This window comes from Orcinus orca, chromosome 19 (assembly GCF_937001465.1).
Source record: "Orcinus orca chromosome 19, mOrcOrc1.1, whole genome shotgun sequence".
Lineage (NCBI taxonomy): Eukaryota > Metazoa > Chordata > Mammalia > Artiodactyla > Delphinidae > Orcinus > Orcinus orca.
The window spans coordinates 38,775,687-38,795,512 of record NC_064577.1 but is presented as its reverse complement, the minus strand read 5'-3'; the positions used below and the strand labels follow the sequence as shown (position 1 = coordinate 38,795,512).

At 51.2% G+C, this 19,826-nt stretch overlaps 1 protein-coding gene and 1 long non-coding RNA gene across 2 annotated transcripts; one reads left to right on the top strand and one right to left on the bottom strand.

Moving 5' to 3' along the window:
• The first annotated feature begins 7,096 nt into the window (after positions 1-7,096).
• HEXIM2 (HEXIM P-TEFb complex subunit 2) lies at positions 7,097-11,392 on the top strand. The gene is given in 3 exon segments (XM_049702300.1): positions 7,097-7,873; positions 7,875-7,910; positions 10,394-11,392. Coding segments are annotated over 3 exon segments (993 nt in total). The 5' UTR covers positions 7,097-7,705; the 3' UTR covers positions 11,183-11,392.
• On the bottom strand, positions 11,386-16,868 carry LOC125962131 (uncharacterized). The gene is made up of 3 exons (XR_007473582.1): positions 14,304-16,868; positions 12,247-12,496; positions 11,386-11,565 (listed from the first exon to the last, which is right to left on the bottom strand). It is a non-coding gene; the product is annotated as an uncharacterized LOC125962131 (long non-coding RNA).
• Positions 16,869-19,826: the final 2,958 nt, after the last annotated feature.

Sequence of the window (19,826 nt, the reverse complement as noted above, 5' to 3'; positions counted from 1 at the left end):
CTTGGTTTTCTTTCTTGATGCTGGAGAAATAAACCAGTGTTGGGTGTTTGGGGAGTAGAAAGTAACTACAATCAGCAGCTTAAAATTTTAATTCTGCTTCTCAAAAGCTGTTCAAAAGTCTATTAACAAAAACGTGAGCCTAATTTGGCAGTTTGTCAGGTTCGACAACTGACAGCCTCATTTCATTCCTACAAGTGTGGTTTTAGTAATTCCCCTCTCCTCCCAATAAGGCTGGAAGTTGTTCTTGGATGCCTGGAAAAGGCTCTTCGTAAACCTCTTGCTTTCTTAGTGCAAGCAATGGTTGGATAGACTTGTGAGGCAGCTCTTTATGTTAAAATATTCAGAGGTAGAGAATATTATATTTATAGAGGAAATGGCCATTTGGGGCATTCCAAGGACTTAACCCTAATTGTCCAATACTTAGGTGCTCCCTATACCAAAAAAAAAAAAAAAAAAAAAGGAATAGAAGCTGTCCACCTTTCCATGAGAGTCAAACTAAAATTAGAAATGCCCCCTCACTGCAAACCAAATGTAAAGCTTCCGGTTAAGGAGCTAAATTAAGTCCTTAGGGGCCAAGTGGGAACCATGCATCTTCCCTATACAGCCGCTATTCTCCTCAATCTCCTAAACTACTGATAGCTGCTTAGTCCTTGAGTAGTTCTGCTCTTGAAAATGCAGGGAGGCCCTGAGAATTAATTTCTGCCCCCAAATCAAAATAGTAAGAAATTGTAAGATTGTTCCCTCCTGTCACCATGATTAACCCAGCCCATCTTTACCTGCCCTGTGTCAGTGTTTCCCTAGAGCAACTGCATTGTTCAAATCACTAGCACAGGGGTTCCTTCACATGGGGCCTTAGAAACCATAGGGGGCCTTGGGCTCCATGAACCCCATGCAATTTTATGTAGACTTGTATTATGTGTACATTTTTCTGGGGCGAGGGTTCGAGAGAACATGAAGTTATCAAACTCCCTGAAGGTTAAGAACCCTTGGGAAAAAACCTCCCATTGGGAAGCTTGCTTTTGCAGCTAAATGAAGTAGTGGAGGTGGTGGGTATGTCAAGAGTGAAATGCACCTTATGATGCATGAGAAGCAACACAAATCCATGAATCAAGGGAAATTATGGCAGTTAAGCCTGACTCAGGGCCTTCAAAGCTGGACTGAGCTGGCCCTATTCTGGCAGATGGTCCACTGGAGACGATGTATGATCAGCTTTTCCTTTGGCCTAAAAATTACATTAAAAGTCTATTTTGAAATAGTTTTTGTGTTTTTAATTTTCCTTCTGCTATGACGTCATGCAGCAGTCCCAGAAGCAGCAACACTGCCCTCTGCCTTTACAGTGCACAGCAGAAGCCTCATTTTGACTGAACTATATAGGATGCAGCAGTGATGACCTCTGATTTCAGAAACTCTTCTTACTTAACAAGATGGATTTAAATATAACCATCTTGTTTCCCCGACTATTAGTCTTAGAAAGACTCTTAGTGCATTTATCATCAGGGAAAAAGTGTAAGTTTTAGGAGACATTCAATCCAGTCTTAAAAATATATATAAATATTTAGCTTTAAGTAACTGTCATAAATTACTTTGATTTACCTTGAGATATGCAACTTTGTCTGAAGTTTGCTTTCAAAGGCACCGACATTTTACTGCATTTATGCTCTTAGAATGATGAGATTTGTGCAAAATTTCAGTTTTCTATCACCACTTTCTACATTGAAACACCTAACATATTGCTCTAAGGGCAGAGAGAAAAGACTCTGAACTACCTATACTAACAGGATCATGACAACTGATCCTCAAGTCCACTCTAGCCTTTCACTAAAGGCTTTTCTGCTAAACATTGTAAATGAGCTGCTCCAAAGATCATGCTTACACATTAGCAATTTCAGTTCTCTTTCTTATACTGGGGCCTGGATATCCAGCCAGGGCAAAGCACTTCCCAAATTTTGGAGACAGCTGGCTGGACTGCTTAATCCTCCTCTGAGTAAGGAAAACTTTTCTTGGGCCAGCCTATAACCTAAAGTGACCCTCAAGAGACGGAGCCCTTTAGATTTCAGTTTGCAGGGGAACAAGCCAAGGAGCTCCAGATTGGTTTAGTTCTGAAAAATGGACTAGGTATCTAAAGAGAGGAAACATTATAAAATTAGACCAGACTAGGAGTCAAAAACCAGGCTCCTAGTTATACCTTTGACAAATACTAGCGGTACAACCCTGGACGCATCTCTTATTAAACTCTCTAAGCCTAATTCTTCATCAGCAAAATGGGGCCGTGCCTACTTCACATAACTGCTGTTAAGGATTAAAGGAGACAGCATGAAAATAGGCTATCCAAAAGTAAGGTACCATTGGTATCATTATTGGTTCTTTTTAAGACCAGAGCAGTTGCCCATTTGATCAGTATTTTAATTTTCACTTTGTTCAGAGTAAAATAAAAATCCTTTGCTTGGGGAAATATAAATAAATATACTTTAACCCAGTGACTTCAAAAGTGAGAGAAATCAAAGAGGGAATCTACAGAAATAAACAAAATCCACAACTAAATAGTCTACCTTCAGAAAACCAATGTTTAGTCAAATATTAGGTAATGTACTACAGGTGTCCCCCTGTCCACTTACACCACCAGAAAGGAAACAAGTATTCACAACAGTGTGACAGAAAAGCTGGCTAGAGTTAAATAACACTGTACTTGTACCTAAGTACACCTGAGTTTGTGAGTTCTTTTAAATGATTTTTCACATTTCTCAAGCAAGATTATTGGAATAAAATTCCACTATCCTTTCTCGTGTAAAGTGTAAATGGTTGTTGCTAGAAATAAAAACTAATTTTTAAAAGAAAATGTCAAATTCAGGCCCTGAAGAGTGGGATCTGCTTACCAAAGGGTAATAGTCATACTCTGTAAGTAAGACAAAATATATGGTCTAGGTGGCAAAGATTCACGATTTGGCCAATTTCTGCCAGTTGTCCTTGAATGCTGGAAAGCATACAACCTCATTTCTTGTTGAAAAAACAAAGGCTGGTTTCAGACAGATCAATAACACAGCTCTCACAAATCCTCCTGAATGAAGTTTTTCTTGGGCTTTACTTAGAGGCAGTCCAATTATGACAAATGATGTAACATGGGTAACAGCAGGAATAATCCTAGTAGTTTACTAACAAACTTCTGCACACCAACAAAATTCTTTCAAATGGTTGAGCTGGTACCAGGAACTGTTGGTAAGCCTCCTGAAACAGCTAGTGTGATTCTTTCCCTCAATACAGCACCAAGAGCAGTTACATCTGGCTTAAAATTTTCCAAAAAGAGCAAAAATTCAGAAGCGTATTGTAAACCCTCATCTGAAGGCACATTCTATTTGATACATCCACTGACTGTGTGTGAAGTGTTAAAAAGCCCTGGATCTACGGTGATCAAAAAGGATATTCCTGAAGGAAAATGTAGGAATTGTAGAGTGTTCCATGCACAAGAATTTGAGAAAATGACAGCATCACTGCTCTCGTAAACTACCGAGTAGAATTTGTCCTAAACTCCAGAGCATCAGAGAAGATTTGAAGTTCTGAAGTTGGCTTTAAGCACGCAATTCTGCATACCTGGATAACTCCAGGACAACTTTCAGTCAAAGGCAGAAGACCAACCAGAGGATGGAGGGGAATGTCTAGGAGGTTAGTTCTACCCTCCTCTCTGGGTCTTACTAAAAGTGCATTTAAAAGAGCAAACATTTGAATTTAAAAAGAGAAAATACAAAGAGGATGGTGAGGGCTAAACAAAGTAAAAAACTAACTGGAAATCAAATAGTTCGGAAGCAAGTATCTTCATCCTGAAGAGGAGGACTGCTGCAAAGAACTACTCCTACCTCTGTCAATGAATGCTGCTCACGCATAGCCACTACTCCCAGGAGGTGGCCATCAGGCAGACGTAAAACATCCAGGACTTGCGGTAACAACTGCTTGGTACCCTGAGACTGACCCTCGTTCAACCTATTTGGATGGCCCATGGCAACCAAGGCCACACTTTGGTAAGGTAGGCCTCCCAAATGCCCTAAATAACCTTTGAAGCAGAAGTCCTAAAGTTTCCAAGTAACGAAGTTAGAGCAAGTAAATGTTTACATGGCCAATGAAGAGTAGTTACTCAAGGTATTTATGAGGGAGGCTGCATTGATACCATTTTCAAATTAGGAAACTGAGGCATATAGGGTTTGTCATAAACCACAGAGCAACTCATCTGAAAGAGGAGAGCTGAGGAGGAAGTTGAAGGTCTAGTCGAAAGTTAGACAACAATAGACTCAGCAACAAAACGGCCAGTTTGGCCTCATCTTCAGGATTTGGCCTCTAGCCAAGCCAACCAAATCTGTGGTAGCACACACAGAAATAGAACCTGGGAGTTCCTAACTTCCAGTGCTGTGTTTTGCTCAGTAGATAACCAAGGGACCATTAAATGAACTGATTTTACTCCCAACTTCTCTTATCAAGGAAAGGAAAAGTTTATGGGTCAACCTTAAATATGATAAGCTTTCATCTTTAAAAACAAGTACCAAATTTCTGCACCTGGTACAGTATTCTCCACTTAGTAGCTTCCAAAGGTTTAACTATAGATTACTTCACAATGGAGGATAAATCACAGTCTGCGATCCTCCACCATTAAATTCTTGACAGAGGAACCACAAAGATAATCTTTAAAGCCCCTTTCAGCTATAACTATTTAACTCCTACCAAGTTAGTGTCAGCTTTTCCTAACTGGCATATTCTCTTGATCTGAACAACAGTGTGAAGTGAACATGACATAAGCCAAGTCAACCCACAGCATGAATCAAGTGTCCTGAAGCTTTATTTAGGATAAGTGGTTCAAATTTTAGATTAACCTGAGTCAAAGGTGATCGTATTTTTGCAATCCAGTTCTAAGACTTTCTCTGAGAACATCTGGGGGGCAAAGGGAGAAAACAGTTAAAGCTATGGAACTGTCACTCTTACAACTTAAAAAAAAAAAATCACTTTATTAATAGGAGGAACAGGGCTTCAGTTCTGAAGAAACTTTGCTATTAAGGCCAAATGCTTCGGAACGATTTGACCATCTGTAATCAGCAATGAGACGCATCACAAGGTACCCTCTAAGATAAAGCTCACCGCCCATTCACTCTCCTAATTCCGAGTCTACCTAGGCATAATTTCAACTGACCTTTTAGCAACAACATTAAGCTACCCCTGACCTATGAATCTCTCTGAATTTAGATTTCAAGCAGTAAGAAACAAAATGGTTTCATCTGCAATTCAAGAAAAGAATTTCACATCAAACTTCAATCCTTAAGAAGCTGCTACAGCTATACGGTTGAGTGTTTATTTTCTCAAAGTAGGTTTCCCCTGCTCCCCCAAACGCCACATATATGAAGTAGCTCAAAATTGCAATTTCTATTTTGGTGGCCATCTGGGATCCACAGAAATGACTTTCAATTACTTGTTATTTCAAAATAGAGATTCCCTAGTAACAATGCACCAGTGGCAAAATACTCCCCCATTTTGTTTCGTCTGTGGGAGAAAAGTTCTTTAAACTGGAAAGAATTTGTAGCCTTATAAAGACTACGTTGGAATTAGTTCGTTTTTTCCTTTAGGAGGGCGGCCATCTCCAAAAGTTTTGGTAAAAGTTATGGCTCAGATTTCAAAATGCAAACAGATGTTCCTGAAGCATCCGAAATGGGCCACTCCATGTTTATTCCCAGAACCGTGGCGACTCCAAGTTGTTTTGTGTCCCAACTCTGCAAAGGGCAAAAGCGCAAACCCCTTTGGTGTAAACCTTCAAGAGACGTGGAACAGCACACTTTTGGAGTTTCCCAAAGCGGCTGGCGACGTGCGAGGTCAGGTCGTTCAGAGAATCGGGGCTGGACAGGAGAGATCTCGAGGGCAAGAGCGCTCAGAGATTTCCACGTGCCCCGATCTAGCTGGTCCCTGGGGAGAATTAGTGGTTGCTACAGTAGGAAGAAGGCTGTTCCTGATCACAGCCCTGGCCGCGGGATGGCCTTGGTGTACGGGGGGAGATGGTGGGTGCACCTGGCTCTCTGCCCTCGGAGTCTCCAGCTGACTGCCACGCCAGAGGAACGCGCAGTCGGAGCTGCGACCTCCACCCGCCCCCGCGGCGCCCATCGAAGTGGGGGTTCCCGCTACGCCGGGCCTCGCCGCTATACCCAGGCCGCATGGGGGTGGGGAAAGAACTTAGCGGAGCTCGGCATCGGGATCTGCGCCCCCGTGGAAAGAGCAAAGGAGAGTCATTTCACCCGGTCTCTACTCAGCTGGGGTCTCGGGAAATACGCGGTAATTACCCAAGAACCCCGCCCTCTGTGAGAGGCGAGGCTGCGGGGCTGCCGGGATGGTTTGAGGACCGGGCCCGGCCAGAGAGACTCCAACCTTCACCCCCCCGCGGTCCCCGGTCCCACCCCCCGCCGTCTCCCGGCGCCGCCACTTCAGGCAGCCCACTCGGCCCGGCCTCTCCCCGCGCCCGGACCACCCCCCATGGGGTGCTCTCACTGCGCAGCGAGTCCCTCCGCTGCCTCCTCCCAGCCCAAAATGGCGGCGGCGGCCACCGATCCTTCTCGTCGCCTTCCTCTAGGGCCGAGGATCCCTCCGCGTCCAAGCCCCTCCCCTCTCAGCCGGATCTGTTTTCTGCCCAGTAAAGATTAACGCCATCAATGAACTCTTTAATTGAGCTCGGAGAGGCGATTGGATTGTGCTTCCGCACAGCTAATCGTTGACGAAAAAGGGAATATTGGCAGGCGAGTGGACCAATCAAAGGGGCACCGGTGAGCGCGGGACGCCATTCGCGCAAGGGTAGATGGGTTTTAGAGTTTTCTGTGTGTCTGTTGAAATTACAGGATCTTGATCCGCCTTCCCTAGCTAGAAGAACTACAATCCCCAGCAGGCACCGCGCTGCCAGGACGGGGTGGGGGACCTCCCCCCAACCTCAGTGCCTGAGCGGCTTGACCAGAGCTGCAGCAACTGCAGCAAGAGGTAGGGCTGAGCCGTTGGGAATTGCAGACAGGCGGTCGCACAGAAAGACACACAGATGTAGTCCTGTGCATAGCCCCTGACAGCAAATAGGTCAGTTCCGCCTTTGCAAAATCTCCTTCCCGGATCATTTCCCCTCTTCCAAGGAATCCTTCCTTATCCCTGTTGGGTTTCCCTCCCAGCTGCCTGTAGTGCGAAGACTTCTTACCCTTTCCTCCGTTTCCCATCCTGAGAAGAAGGAGGGAGGCAGGCCAGGCCCTGTAGGTGAAAAGGCCTCAGCCCCAGGCTGGGCCCAGTCGTGTGTTTTGAGGTGATGACTTCTGGAGCCCAGCCTGGGGAGGAGGTGGGGGCCTGCAGTCAAGGTTGGGGCCGCTGGAGGCAGTGGGGAAAGGACTCCTCCTCGGGCTTGTCGGAGCCACCGACCCACTCCACTCCCAGCCTGTCCAGGTCATTGCTGTGTCTTCGCCTCCCCAGGCAGTCTTTTCCCCTCTTTGGTTGCTGGGGGAACAAAGCTTAGGCCTAGCTTCCTAACTGCCAGCCTGCCTCAGTGAGTTTCAGGAGAAGAGTATAGGATGTAAGCCCTGGCCTGGGGCCTGAGGAACAGGACTGGGGAGATGGCCCCTTAATCTCCATTTGACCCCTTGCTGGCGTTAGGTGTGAAAACCAGGCTGGAGGCGGCCCTTCATTTGAAAATGAGGGTGTGCAGGTCTGGTGCTACAAAATGGCTGCCGCTAACTTGGTAAAAATTTGCTGGGTAGCCAGAGTCTTCCTGAAAATTCTCCCTCGGGACTTAGATTTCTATTATTTAAAGCAGGTGTCACTAGTTAAAAGGCATCTGCTGAAAGATTTGGAACAGAAGAAGGTGGCTACTCCACACCAGACCAACTGTTAACACAGAGTCACCAGCAGCCCTGGAGGAGGCCAAGGTAAGCCCCATTCTCCCAACCACCTGAGTGCCCTGCGCATGGGTCCTGCCAACTGGGATCCTGGCTGCTTGTCTCAGATGTGTTAGTGGATTTGGAAAACCAGTATTTTTAAATGAGTCCCCACTACGCGCTGAGCAATATGGCAGATTTAATTCTGCGCTATCTCATGAAATCCTAGTAGCCATTCAGGGTAGAAATTACTATTTCCATTTCAAAGAAGCTGATGTTCTGAGAGCTGACATGCCTTTTCTAGAATCATGCAGCCAGCAAGCAGAAGACCCAGGGTTTAAACTTAGCGTCTTAAACACTGCCTTGCATTTTGTCTAGGCTGTGAACCAAGTCTGAAGCAGGGAGAAGAGTTTGAGCCATCGGTTCATAATTTAGGATGGAGGTTAGGAGGTAGGAAATCACCCAGGAGGGAGGGGAGAGACAGATTGTATCAGGCCCTCAGAGAACATCACCTTCTGATCTGGCAACAGGAGCCCAAACCCTCCCACCCTATGCTCTCTCTCACCGGCCCCCACCTTGCCCATTCTTCTCCCCTAGTCCACAGCTCCCTATAGGTAAGAAGGGAACTCTAGTCCTCTGATCCACCCTACCTAGCTACTTCCAGTAAATTTTCCAGAGTTATTTAATTTGGAGTTCATGGCATGTCAGGGCCTGAAGGTTCAGAGAGGGCAAATGACTCACCCGGGATCACACAGCTTATCTGCAATAGTGGTAATGGTGGAAAGGGGACAAGCCTTCAGGAGGGAGACAGCATGTGGGGCTGAGGGGCAGGGCTGACTTGGGTGGGGGGCTGGGAACGGGTGAATGATGGTGCGCACCGAAGCAAGCCCCCTTGCCTCGGACTTCCAGTGGCCTTGCCTCTTCCTGGGTGGGGCAGAAGGTCTTCTCAGTTGGCCCAAGACACTGGTGGTGACAAGGCCTGTCACTCTTGATTGTATTGTTACTTTATGACATTCTCCCTGCAGGTAAAGTAACAATACAACACAACAAACAACACACACGTACACACACTCCAACGTACCCCATCCCAAATTATGAACAGAACTTTGGGGTCTCCAAAACGCACGTTAACACACCTCCAGCTCTTAAACAGGGCTGCGTGCACCCCCCAGTACACTCCCTACGCTCGAGTAGACTCTTAAACAGGGCTGCATGCACCCCCCAGTACACTCCCTACGCTCGAGTAGACTCTTAAACAGGGCTGCATGCACCCCCTGGTACACTCCCTACACTCGTGTAGACCCATGCTCAGATGTCTCTGAACCGTGTTGAACATTATAAAACACTGTGCCAGTGGTGGTGGTTATTATTAGAATTCCCCAAACCACAAACTTCCAGCAATTCATTCTCCTCCCCCAGACTCAGTACTTCCACCCTCACCACGGCAGAGATAAACAGATGCCCTGAACACACGCACGCTTGACAGAATCCTTTCCACCTCTTAGATAAGGTGTAGAATTCTCTGGGCTACAGACTGGAGATTGGCCCTTCCTCTCCCTAGTGCTTTCCTGCCCCTCATGTAGAAGAGTGATACCAACTTGCCTGGAATAAATACACTCCATTCACCCTAGAATGACAGAAGCGAGAGTGTCATGTTCCAATATCTTTTGGATCCCCCCCCCACTTCTGGGCTTATGTCATTTAACATATATTAATTGAACACTCACCTTGGGCCATGCTTAGCGACACGGTGGTGAGCTGAACAGACACGACACATTCTTCTAGGAGAAAGACAAGTGGTAAATGGTAATGTGCTAAATGCTAAGTGGGACATTAACTGTCACATGACAGGGAGTCACCGGGAAGGGGAATGGGGGCTACTTAGATAGGGTGGTCAGGGAGGGCCTCTCTGAAGAGCTGACATTGGAACTTAACCCTAAAGGATGAAAAAGAATCAGTTATGCAAGTAGCTGGAAGCAGGATTGGCAACATGATTTGTGGGGTCAGTGCAAAGGGCTCTTGATTCAAAAATTACTAAGAAGTTCAAGACAATGACAGCAGAGCATTAAGCAAGGCGTGGGGCTTTTCTGAATGGGGGGCTCTGGGGGACTGTACAGGCCACTTGCAAGGAAACCAGCTCTGTCTGAAAGATAAGCTTTCTAGGAAGAGGGAAGAGCAAGCGCCGTTTGGGCTTCTGATCAACCAATAATATATCAGGAGCCGCTTCCCATCCCATTTCAAAGAGTATTTATTGAATGTCTGCTCTGTGCCAGGTGCTGTTTCAGGCATTGAAATTACAGAGTGAAATACACAGGCAAGATTCTGGCTCTCACCATGAGTTTGCTTGGGGAGGGTTGGGGGACAGACAGCAGACAGGTAAGCCCAGAATCAGACAAATGGTTGTAGAAGGTGCGAGGCTAGAGAGGGACCAAGTGAGCTGGGTGTAGGCAGGTCGGCTTCAGGCTGGATGAACAGAGGATTGTACCATGGGACGGGCCATCTGTGATCTGTCCTCCATTTTCCTCTCTCTTTAGACCTCTCGTGTTCCTGGGAGCCCCAAAACAGCCCCCGAGCCTCATGACCCTGGAGGTTCCCTGCCCCTGACACCCCGGATGGAGAGCCACTCAGAGGAGGAAGATCCTCCCGGCAGTGGCCTAGGCTGGAACGGTAGGGGTCCCCGGGCCCAGAGCCCAGGGCGCTGCTCAGTGGAGGCCGTACTGGCACGGAAGAAGCACCGCCGGCGGCCTTCAAAGCGCAAGCGGCACTGGCGGCCCTACCTGGAGCTGAGCTGGGCCGAGAAGCAACAGCGGGATGAGAGGCAGAGCCAGCGGGCCTCCCGGGTCCGAGAGGAGATGTTTGCCAAAGGCCAGCCTGTGGCACCCTACAATACCACCCAGTTCCTGATGAACGACAGAGACCCCGAGGAGCCCAACCTGGATGTGCCCCAAGGGGCCTCCCACCCAGGCTCCAGTGGGGAGAGTGAGGCCGGGGACAGCGACTCGAGGGGCCGAGCCCATGGGGAGTTCCAGCAGAGGGATTTCTCCGAGGCCTATGAGCGCTACCACACTGAGAGCCTGCAGGGCCGTAGCAAGCAGGAGCTGGTGCGCGACTACCTGGATCTGGAGCGGCGGCTGTCGCAGGCCGAGGAGGAGACGAGGAGGCTGCAGCAGCTGCAGGGCTGCACCAGCCAGCAGCCCTGTCGCCAGGTGGAGGAGCTGGCCGCCGAGGTAGAGAGGCTCCGGACGGAGAACCAGCGGCTTCGGCAGGAGAATGAGATGTGGAACCGAGAAGGTGGCCGCCGTGGTGGGGAGCGGGGCACCTAGGGGTGCCCCCCCATCCAGGCTGACCCAAGGAGAAAGTCCCGTTTTGTACACACTCAGGCCAGCCGAGTCTCAAGGAGGCAGGTCTCAGCACCTCTGCGCCCCCTGAGAACAGCTAATTTAGGTTCCGGCTTCCATCTTGTCATTTCCACAGTTTGTTCTTTGATGTCATCTTATTTTTCACAAAGGAATTAAATGATTTTGGTGAGATCACATGGGAGTGGCTAGCATTGATTTCACTAGGGCTGCTCTGAGAATCAAAGCACTTCCATCGCAGAGAGGCCTGGGGCTGCCCCCAGCCTGGGAGGACAGCAGACCCCTGCATCGGGGGCTTCTCAGCGTCTCTCTGAAATGTGCTCCATGTATCTGGGGGCCATCAGACTGCTCTGAAGGTTTTAGAGAGAGGAAGGCAGAGGCGGGAGGGGTCTCAGTCAGGAGTCACCAGGTTCAGCCAGAGCCTGACTTAAGATGCAAGATTGCTGTGAGGACCTGAGGACTCCCCGGGAGGGGAGAGGGCTAGGCCCAAGTCCAGGGGTTTCTTCAGGGTTTGTTCCCAGGCTCCCTGTATTTTCCCTGTCCTCCCCACAGTGTAGACGGCTGGGCTGGACAAGGTCTGGGTGCCTTGTGTCTCTCTGTGCTTGACAGCCTCCCATCACCCAGCTGGGGGTTGGGCAGGAGGTTAGGTTTGCCCCCTGACCTCCTAGAAGAGCGCTTACAAGTAAGCGCTCAAGGGGACTTTTCTCCTGATGGAAAATAAGCCCAAGGCTGGATGGACAGGGGATCGATCCTTAGCAGAGCCGGAGGCTTGGCTTTCGGGGTGCCATCCTGCTGTTTTTAGCCTAATCACCTGTGTGGTTAATTCCCTCTGAGGTGAGCCCCTCACCTGTCTGTCTGATAGAGAGCTGAGTCAGCCCGGATATGCCACCAACCCACCAGCAGTCTTGGGCTCTGAAGCGAGCTCACACGCCCCTCACACGCAGACCCACCTCTCCCCAGACACCTTGTCTCTTGTTCTTGTGCTGCGGAGTGTCAGGCTGCGGTGGTGGAGGGGAAGTTAGTCAACTCACCAGTGAGCCTGTATTGGCTCTGCCACCGTGCACAGGGAGGGGCAGAGGCCTGGCGGGCCCAGCCTAACCTCGGTTCCAGGAGAGCTCATCTTGACAGGCCGCATTGGGCGAGAGAAGGGCTCAGGCCTGGGAGCCGCTGGGATGGAAATGTTGAAAAATCCTGTGTGTTGCCAGGACAACTTTCATTTCTGCCCTGTCACACCCAGACCTCTCCAGCGTCTTCTACAGCGAAGTAAGGCCAGAACGGATCCTAGGAAGGGATGGGTTTTAAGAGAGCAAAATCTCCCATCTTTGGGGTCTCCCCCCACCCAACCCTGGCTGGGAGTCCTAGCCCCCTCCCCTTTGATCCCACACACCTCTGTCAGGAAGGGCTAGAGGAAAGATTGTCCCCACTTTGCAGATGGAAAACCCAAGGCTCAGAGAGGAAGCGGCTTTTGGATTCCAGGAAAGCTGGCCCTAGGCCGGCCTTCCCCTGTGGGGTGCTAGCCAGGGACCTGAAGGCCCCTGGGCAGGGTGCAGGCAGCCTCCCAGCTGCTGCATTCCTCAGCGTGGAGCTGGAGGGAGAGGGGAGGGCCAGGGCCAGGACAAGGTTGTTTACCCGGAGGCGCGTGTGCGCGCGTGCGTGTGTGTGTGTGTGTGTGTGTGTGTGTAAAAGTAACTAGGAGGGGAGAGGAGATTCCAGAGGGCTGCCGGAGTGTGGGGGAGGGCTGTGGGTGCAGCGTCGAGGGAGAGGGTGCTGGAGGTGTATCCCTGAGCAGGCAGGAGCTGCACACGGGGGAGGGGAGAGGTGAGGAGCTTGGCCTTTCTTGGTCAAGGAGCTGAGGAGCCTGGAAAGAGAAAAGCTGCTGCAACCCCAACAGACAGACAGACACACACACACACACACACACACACACACACACACACACACACACACACACAATGGCTGAAGGGCTCTGGGTCAGGGTCACACTGAGGTGGGTTCATTTTCCCAAGGCTGGTGGGGCCCAGGATGGGGCAAGAAAACAGAGGAGCAAAACAAAAACAAAACCAGAGGAGAAGGGTGTGGGATGGGAGAGTGTCAGGAGGGGCCGAGAGGGATCAGTGAAGAGTCAGTGTCACCTCCTTCCCCCCACCTGGGTCCCTGACCTCAGTGCCCAGAACCCAGGGTAGAGCTGGCGTGACTCGGGGATCGGCACTGGGGACGGCCAGCTCAGCCCCGGTGGCCAGATGCGGGTTCTTTTTGCTTTTCCCTCTCGAGCTGCCTGGTCCTGGGACCCCACCTCAGTGAGGAAGCTCCAGTTTACAGCCTTCACCACCCTATCTGCTGGGGAAACCGGGCTTAGACACACTCCCCTTTTCTCCCCAGGCCTTTCCAGAGCAGATGCTCAGTGCCTCATTCCCTCATGGCCATTTGCTTTCCAGGACCATCTCGGTCAGCTGGGCCGGGGGAGGGAGGCCCAGAGAGGCAGGTAGTTCCCAGGAGGGATTTCGTACCCTGGTCTGGGATCCTCCTTTCTTCCCCACCCCAGGTGGACACCCCTGTGTCCAGTGGACAGTCCCTGCCTGCAGTGGGGTCAGGGAATGAGAGGTGATGGGGTGCACAGAGCAGCTGAGGCGGCGGGAGGAGCTGCCAGGACGTGGGGAATGGGGTCTGAGGTGAAGTAGTTCGGTATGAGTGAAGAGGGTGGCCAGTTCCCATTGCGCCCCGTTGGGCGCGGGCAAGGATGGCACTGGCCCTTTAAGTGGGGATGCCAGTCAAGGCCCTCCCCCAGCGAACCCAATTCGAGGGCACACTGAGCATGTGCAGGAGCTGTGGGAGCCGGAGGGGAGGGAAGTGGCTGGAGAGATTCCGGAGGGAGCACCTCTCCCCCCCCTTACTTCCTGTAGCTGCCCCCTCTCTCCTTCCTGGGTCTGACAAAGGAGCCCACGGTGCTCAGCCAATCCCTTCCCCCCCATCCCAGACCCCCGGTGGGTGCTGTCCTCTGGGGGCTCTGGGGCCTGCAAGGAGGTGACAGGTGGCCCCTCAGCCCTGGGAGGTCTCGGCAGCCCCCCTGCTGCCCGGAGGTGGCACCCACACGCAGCTCAGTGCCGTCCTCACTTCCCCGCTGTGGGAGGGTGGTGGGTGCTCTTCCTGCTGCTTAATGTGTTCGATTTCATTCCATTGGTGCCAGGATTTCTAAAGGAACTGCCTACCTTGATGATGCTCTGCTCTGAAAATTAAAAGCATTTAAGAAGATGAGGTCCCTGCCCCCACCCCCGGGAGCATCCAGTCTAAAGTCTGAGAGGAAGCAAACGGCTCGCAGGCTAAAAGCGCCTGCCCCGCTCCCCCTCCTGGTTCTCCCTCCTTCCTCTAAAGGGCAGGGGCTCCCAAGTTCACGGGATCAAACTCTGCTTCCTCAACCAGCTGCATCCTCCAGGCCACCCTCCCCTGCAGCCTAGGAAACCGCCCCCCTCAAGCCTTTCCCCCACCTCCAACTCCCCTGTTTCTGCAACGACGTCCTCCTTCCTCCCTCACATCAGGCTCTCCTTCCCTTCCCCCTTTGGCACTTGCCCACTCTTCTTCCTGTAATCTCTTATCTACAGGTACCCTTTTTTCTTTTTTTTCTTTCTTTATTTTTTTGCCGTGCCCCAGCGGCTTGCGGGATCTTAGTTCCCCCGACCAGGGATCGAACCCGCGCCCCTGGCCGTGAAAGCGCAGAGTCCTGACCACTGGATGGCCAGGGAATTCCCCAGGTACCCTTATTTTCAATTGAGGTGAAATTCACGTAACATAAAATCAACCATTTTAAAGTGAACAATTCAGTGGCGTTTAGTACCTTCACAATGGGTACAACTGCCACCTCCGTCTAGTTCCAAACATTATCAACCCAAAAGGAAGCACCGTCCCCATTTCTGCCCAGGCAGCCATCAACCTGCGTCTGTCTGTATGGTTTTACTTATTCTGGGTATTCCGGTGGTAGAGACAAGAGGGAAAGACTCGTCTTCTGGGGCCTGTATACCGAAAAGCACAGATTCCCTGAGGGCCTTCTGTGAAGGGAGCGCTGGACCAGGAGTCCCGAGCCCTGTGATCCATCCCAGTTCTGCTTCTAACTCAGGAGCCTCCCCTCCCCTGTTCAACGGGGCTGGGGGGGCTTCAGGCCAGGATCCTGGGCCCTCCAAGGGCTTACCCCTGGCTGGGAGCTTCTGTCTGGGATTGTGATGCCGGGCCTGAAAAATCTTCCTCTTTGGGCTTCCCTGGTGGCGCAGTTGTTGAGAGTCCGCCTGCCGATGCAGGGAACGCGGGTTCGTGCCCTGGCCCGGGAAGATCCCACCTGCTGCGGAGCGGCTGGGCCTGTGGGCCGTGGCCGCTGAGCTTGCGCGTCCGGAGCCTGTGCTCTGCGGCGGGAGAGGCCACAACGGTGAGGCGCCCGCGTACCGCAAAAAAAAAAAAAAAAAAAAAACCTTCCTCTTTAATACTCTTGGCTCCTTGCTGCCGGGTCCAGGCACTGAAGGTGGCCCCAGGAGACTGTGTGATTAGTACCGTGGGGTTTGGGGTCAGAGGCATGAGATGAGGAAACTTCGGCTCAGAGAGGTTGAGAAACTTGCCCAAGGTCCCACAACTCCTGCTTCACTGGGGTAGCAGCTGGTGCTATCTGATTGTATTCGAGCTCTTGACCACTGTGTTCTCCTGTCTTCAAAGAGATGAAGGAAGTTAAGGGCTTAGCAAAGCGCCAGCCGTGTGGGAAGTGCTCTCAACTGGAAGCAGCCATACATTTTACTACTTTGCGGAGCCTTGCATAGCCCTGAAGTGAATAGCTCCATTCCAAGGTGGTTCTTGGGAGCTCCCCTCACCCCCCCTTACCTTATCTTTGTCCTCCACTGGCCTCCTTAGGAGGACAGCTTCTGTGGGGACTGAGGGGCTGCCTGCACCCTGAGCCTTTAAGGCAGGTGGGAGTGAGAAAGCGTGGCTCCCCTCTCCCCTAGAGAAGGAGATGTTATTGCTGCTTTCAGCAGAGCTCAGTTCACCCATTTCTCCATGGCTGAACGTCCACCCCTGCCCCGCAAACAAAAAGGACTTTGTGGACCCAGGGGAGGGAGGGGACTGCATAGGCCTGGCCTGGCAGCGGACAGACTGGACAGCTGGCTCCCCAGTTGGCCACTGTGTCCAGGCTGCCTGTGGGCATGGACATTCCAGAGACCACCTGCCCCAGAGATCCTCCCGGGACCCCATCCAAGATGGAAACGCCCAGATCAGCCCCCTGGGCACCTGCTGTCTCCTGCCTCAGGACAACCAGGATGGGCCCCCTCCCCTGCCCCATCCCTAACCCACTCCAGTGGCTCTGAGAGGAAGTTCCCAAGGAGACTAAGTTGTGAGGAGACGTGATGAGCGTGTCCAGAGCCTACCGCGGCCACAGCCCAAGGTTCCACGGAGAAGGAAGGGAAAGGGGTCTTTGGGGGCCTATAGTCTGTCCTGGCTCCTGATCCTTCCAGCACCCTCCTTGGGGTTCTCCTTAGGCCCACACACACCCAGTCAGCCATTCAGACTCCTTTACCATAGTGTGAGGACTTGGACACAGGGAAGCTGCAGGATTTCTCACAGCCGTGCCCGGAACCAAGCCCTGTGGCTGCCCAACTGGCCAGCATCCTCTCTTACTGTTGGGCCCTCAGGCCCCACTGTCCTCTCTGGCTAGACCTCCCTTCCTTGGCTTCTCCGTCCCAGCCTCAGCCATTTCCCTCTTGGGCCTTTGATAAACAGGATCTTTTCCTCTGGGCCCCTCGTCCAACTGTCCTCACTTGTAATCCACATCAGCTGTGTTTGTAGCCACAGGCAACACCCCTCCCTGGATTCACCCCACTTCCAGGATCCTTCTCAGCTCCCCTTCCTCAGCTGCCTCTCCCCCCTCCTCCCCTGGGCTTCAGATGCTAGACGCCTTTTTTTAACCTTCCGCATGAATTCCCCAAATCTTAACACTATTGAAAAAGTCTTTTCATCACGATTTGAAATTCCATGCTTGTCAAAAACTACCTTCACAAGTGCATTTGTGAGTTTTCTATTCCACTAATTTTAAATCTATCTCATTTATTGATAAACTAATCACGTTAAAAAATTCTTATCGCTACTTAATACGCTTTAATATCTGATAGCTCTATTGTCTCTCCTTACCCTTCTTTTACTAAAGATTCCTGGATATTCTTAGATTTAAAATTTTTCTAGAGTACATTTAAAAGCAGTATGTCCAGATACCCTCCCCAAAGCATATCTTTATGTATCTATATATAAAGATATAGATAGATATGCAGATATAGACACAGATATAGGTATCATGGAAGGAAGCATGTGAGAGAGTTCTAGATGTTACCTAGTTCAATATCCTGTCTTTAGGCTGAATTAAATATCTTTCTAAATCTGTGACTCTTTCTTACATTCTTTTTTTTTTAATAAATTCATTTATTTATTTATTTTTGGCTGCTTTGGGTCTTTGCTGCTGCACGTGGGGGCTACTCTTCATTGTGGTGCGCAGGCTTCTCACTGCGGTGGCTTCTCTTGTTGCAGAGCCCGGGCTCTAGGTGCATGGGCTTCAGTAGTTGTGGCTCATGGGCTCAGTAGTTGTGGGTCGTGGGCTCTAGAGTGCGGGCTCAGTAGTTGTGGCACATGGGCTTAGTTGCTCCACGGCACATGGGATCTTCCCGGATCAGGGCTGGAATCTGTGTCCCCTGCACTGGCAGGTGGATTCTTAACCACTGTGCCACCAGGGAAGTCCCTCTCTTATGTTCTTTAACCATTTTTTTTTTTTTTTGGCCGCACCACGTGGTTTGCAGGATCTTAGATCCCAGGATCCCATCAAACTTCTCCCCCTGCAGTGGAAGCTCTGTGCCTTAACCACTGGACCCCCCAGGGAACTCCCAGTCATTGGAATTTTTAAGGCTCGGTGCTGGGGTGGGGGGGTGGGCGTGATGTGCAGGTTCAGCCAGGGCTGAGAACTAGAGTTCTAAGAGTTCCGAATGTTCTCTCTGCCCAGCTTGCCTTGGCCAGGTGTGTAGGTGCCTGGCATCTGTCCACATCCCTAGGAGACTCCAAGATGGCATGACCTCCAGTGGGCAGACGCCAGCAGTGAGTCAGGGTGTCAGGGTGTTTGGGGAGCCTTGAAGGGCAGACCAGGGGATGGGCAGAGCTCAGGTTAAAGAGCAAGGAGGAATTTCCACCAATCAGTGGAGGGTCCAAACTGTCCCTGGAGACTCACCGCCTCCATCACTGGATGTGCCAGGGCTCATGAGGAAAGGCAGGAAGTGAGACCAGAAAACACGCTGAGGGCCCCTTCAGCAATCAGATTCTGAAATTCTGCCTGGCAGAGAATCATTGCCTCATGGCCACAGCAGCACAACCACTTGTGGTTTGTGTCCGATGACGATTCTACCCCATCTGGGTGGGGGTGGGGTGGGAGCTCTGGACTGGGGATTACCCGGCCTCCTGCTACTGGCATCCGTCTGTGAGCAAGTGTTGTGTATGAGTCCGCCTGAAGTTTCAGGATCATATGCTATCCTTGCTTCCCTTTTTAGTGCCTTCTTGATTATCTCCTGTCCCATTTTTCCTTGCTTACCCAGAGCAGAGGTAGGGAGGGAGGAGGCCACTAGGAGGCTGGGCAAGGAGGGTTCTCTAGGGCCAGCTGGGCTTCTCCAGTGCAGAGGTGAAGAGCACAGACTCTGGCATGGGACTACTCAGGTTCAATTCTGCCTTATTCTGTCCACTGCTGCTCCCCACCCACTGCAGAGTAGGAGAGGCACCTTCCCCGTCACCTCTCTGGACACATACGTCCTCCTCTGCTGGTGAAGAGATGCCGTCTCTCACCAGAAGCACCATTTTTTCATCCAACAGATATTTACTGGCTGCATGAGTCTTCTAGGGCTGCCATAACAAAGTACCATGAACTGAGTGGCTTGAGACTGTAACGTCTCACAGTGCTGGAGGTTAGCAGTCTGAAACCAAGGTGTAGGCAGGCCGTGCTCCGTCTGAGACCTGTAGGGTAGCAGTCCCCAACGTTTTTGGCACTAGGGACTGGTTTCGTGGAAGACAGTTTTTGCATGGTCAGGGGGCATGGTTCAGGTGGTGATGCAAGCAACGAGGAGCGGCAGATGAAACTTCGCTCACTTGCCCACCCCTCGCTTCCTGCTGTGCAGCCTGGTTCCTAATACGCCTCAGACCGGTATGGGACGCGGTGGGGGGGGGGGGGGTGTAGCTGGGGACCCCGGCAGGGGAAGGAGTTTTCCTTGCCTCTTCTTAGGTTCTGGAGGTTTGCTGGCAATCTTTGGCATTCCTTGTCTTGTAGATGCATCTCTCTGATTCTTTGTCTTCCCTCTCTGTGTGTCTGTCTCTGTGTCCAAATTTCCCCCTTTTTTTTGCGGTACGCGGGCCTCTCACCGTTGCGGCCTCTCCTGTTGCGGAGCACAGGCTCCAGACGCGCAGGCTCAGCGGCCATGGCTCACGGGCCCCGCTGCTCCGCGGCATGTGGGATCCTCCCGGACCGGGGCACGAACCCGTGTCCCCTGCATCGGCAGGCGGACTCCCAACCACTGCGCCACCAGGGAAGCCCCCAATTTCCCCCTTTTATAAGGACACTAGT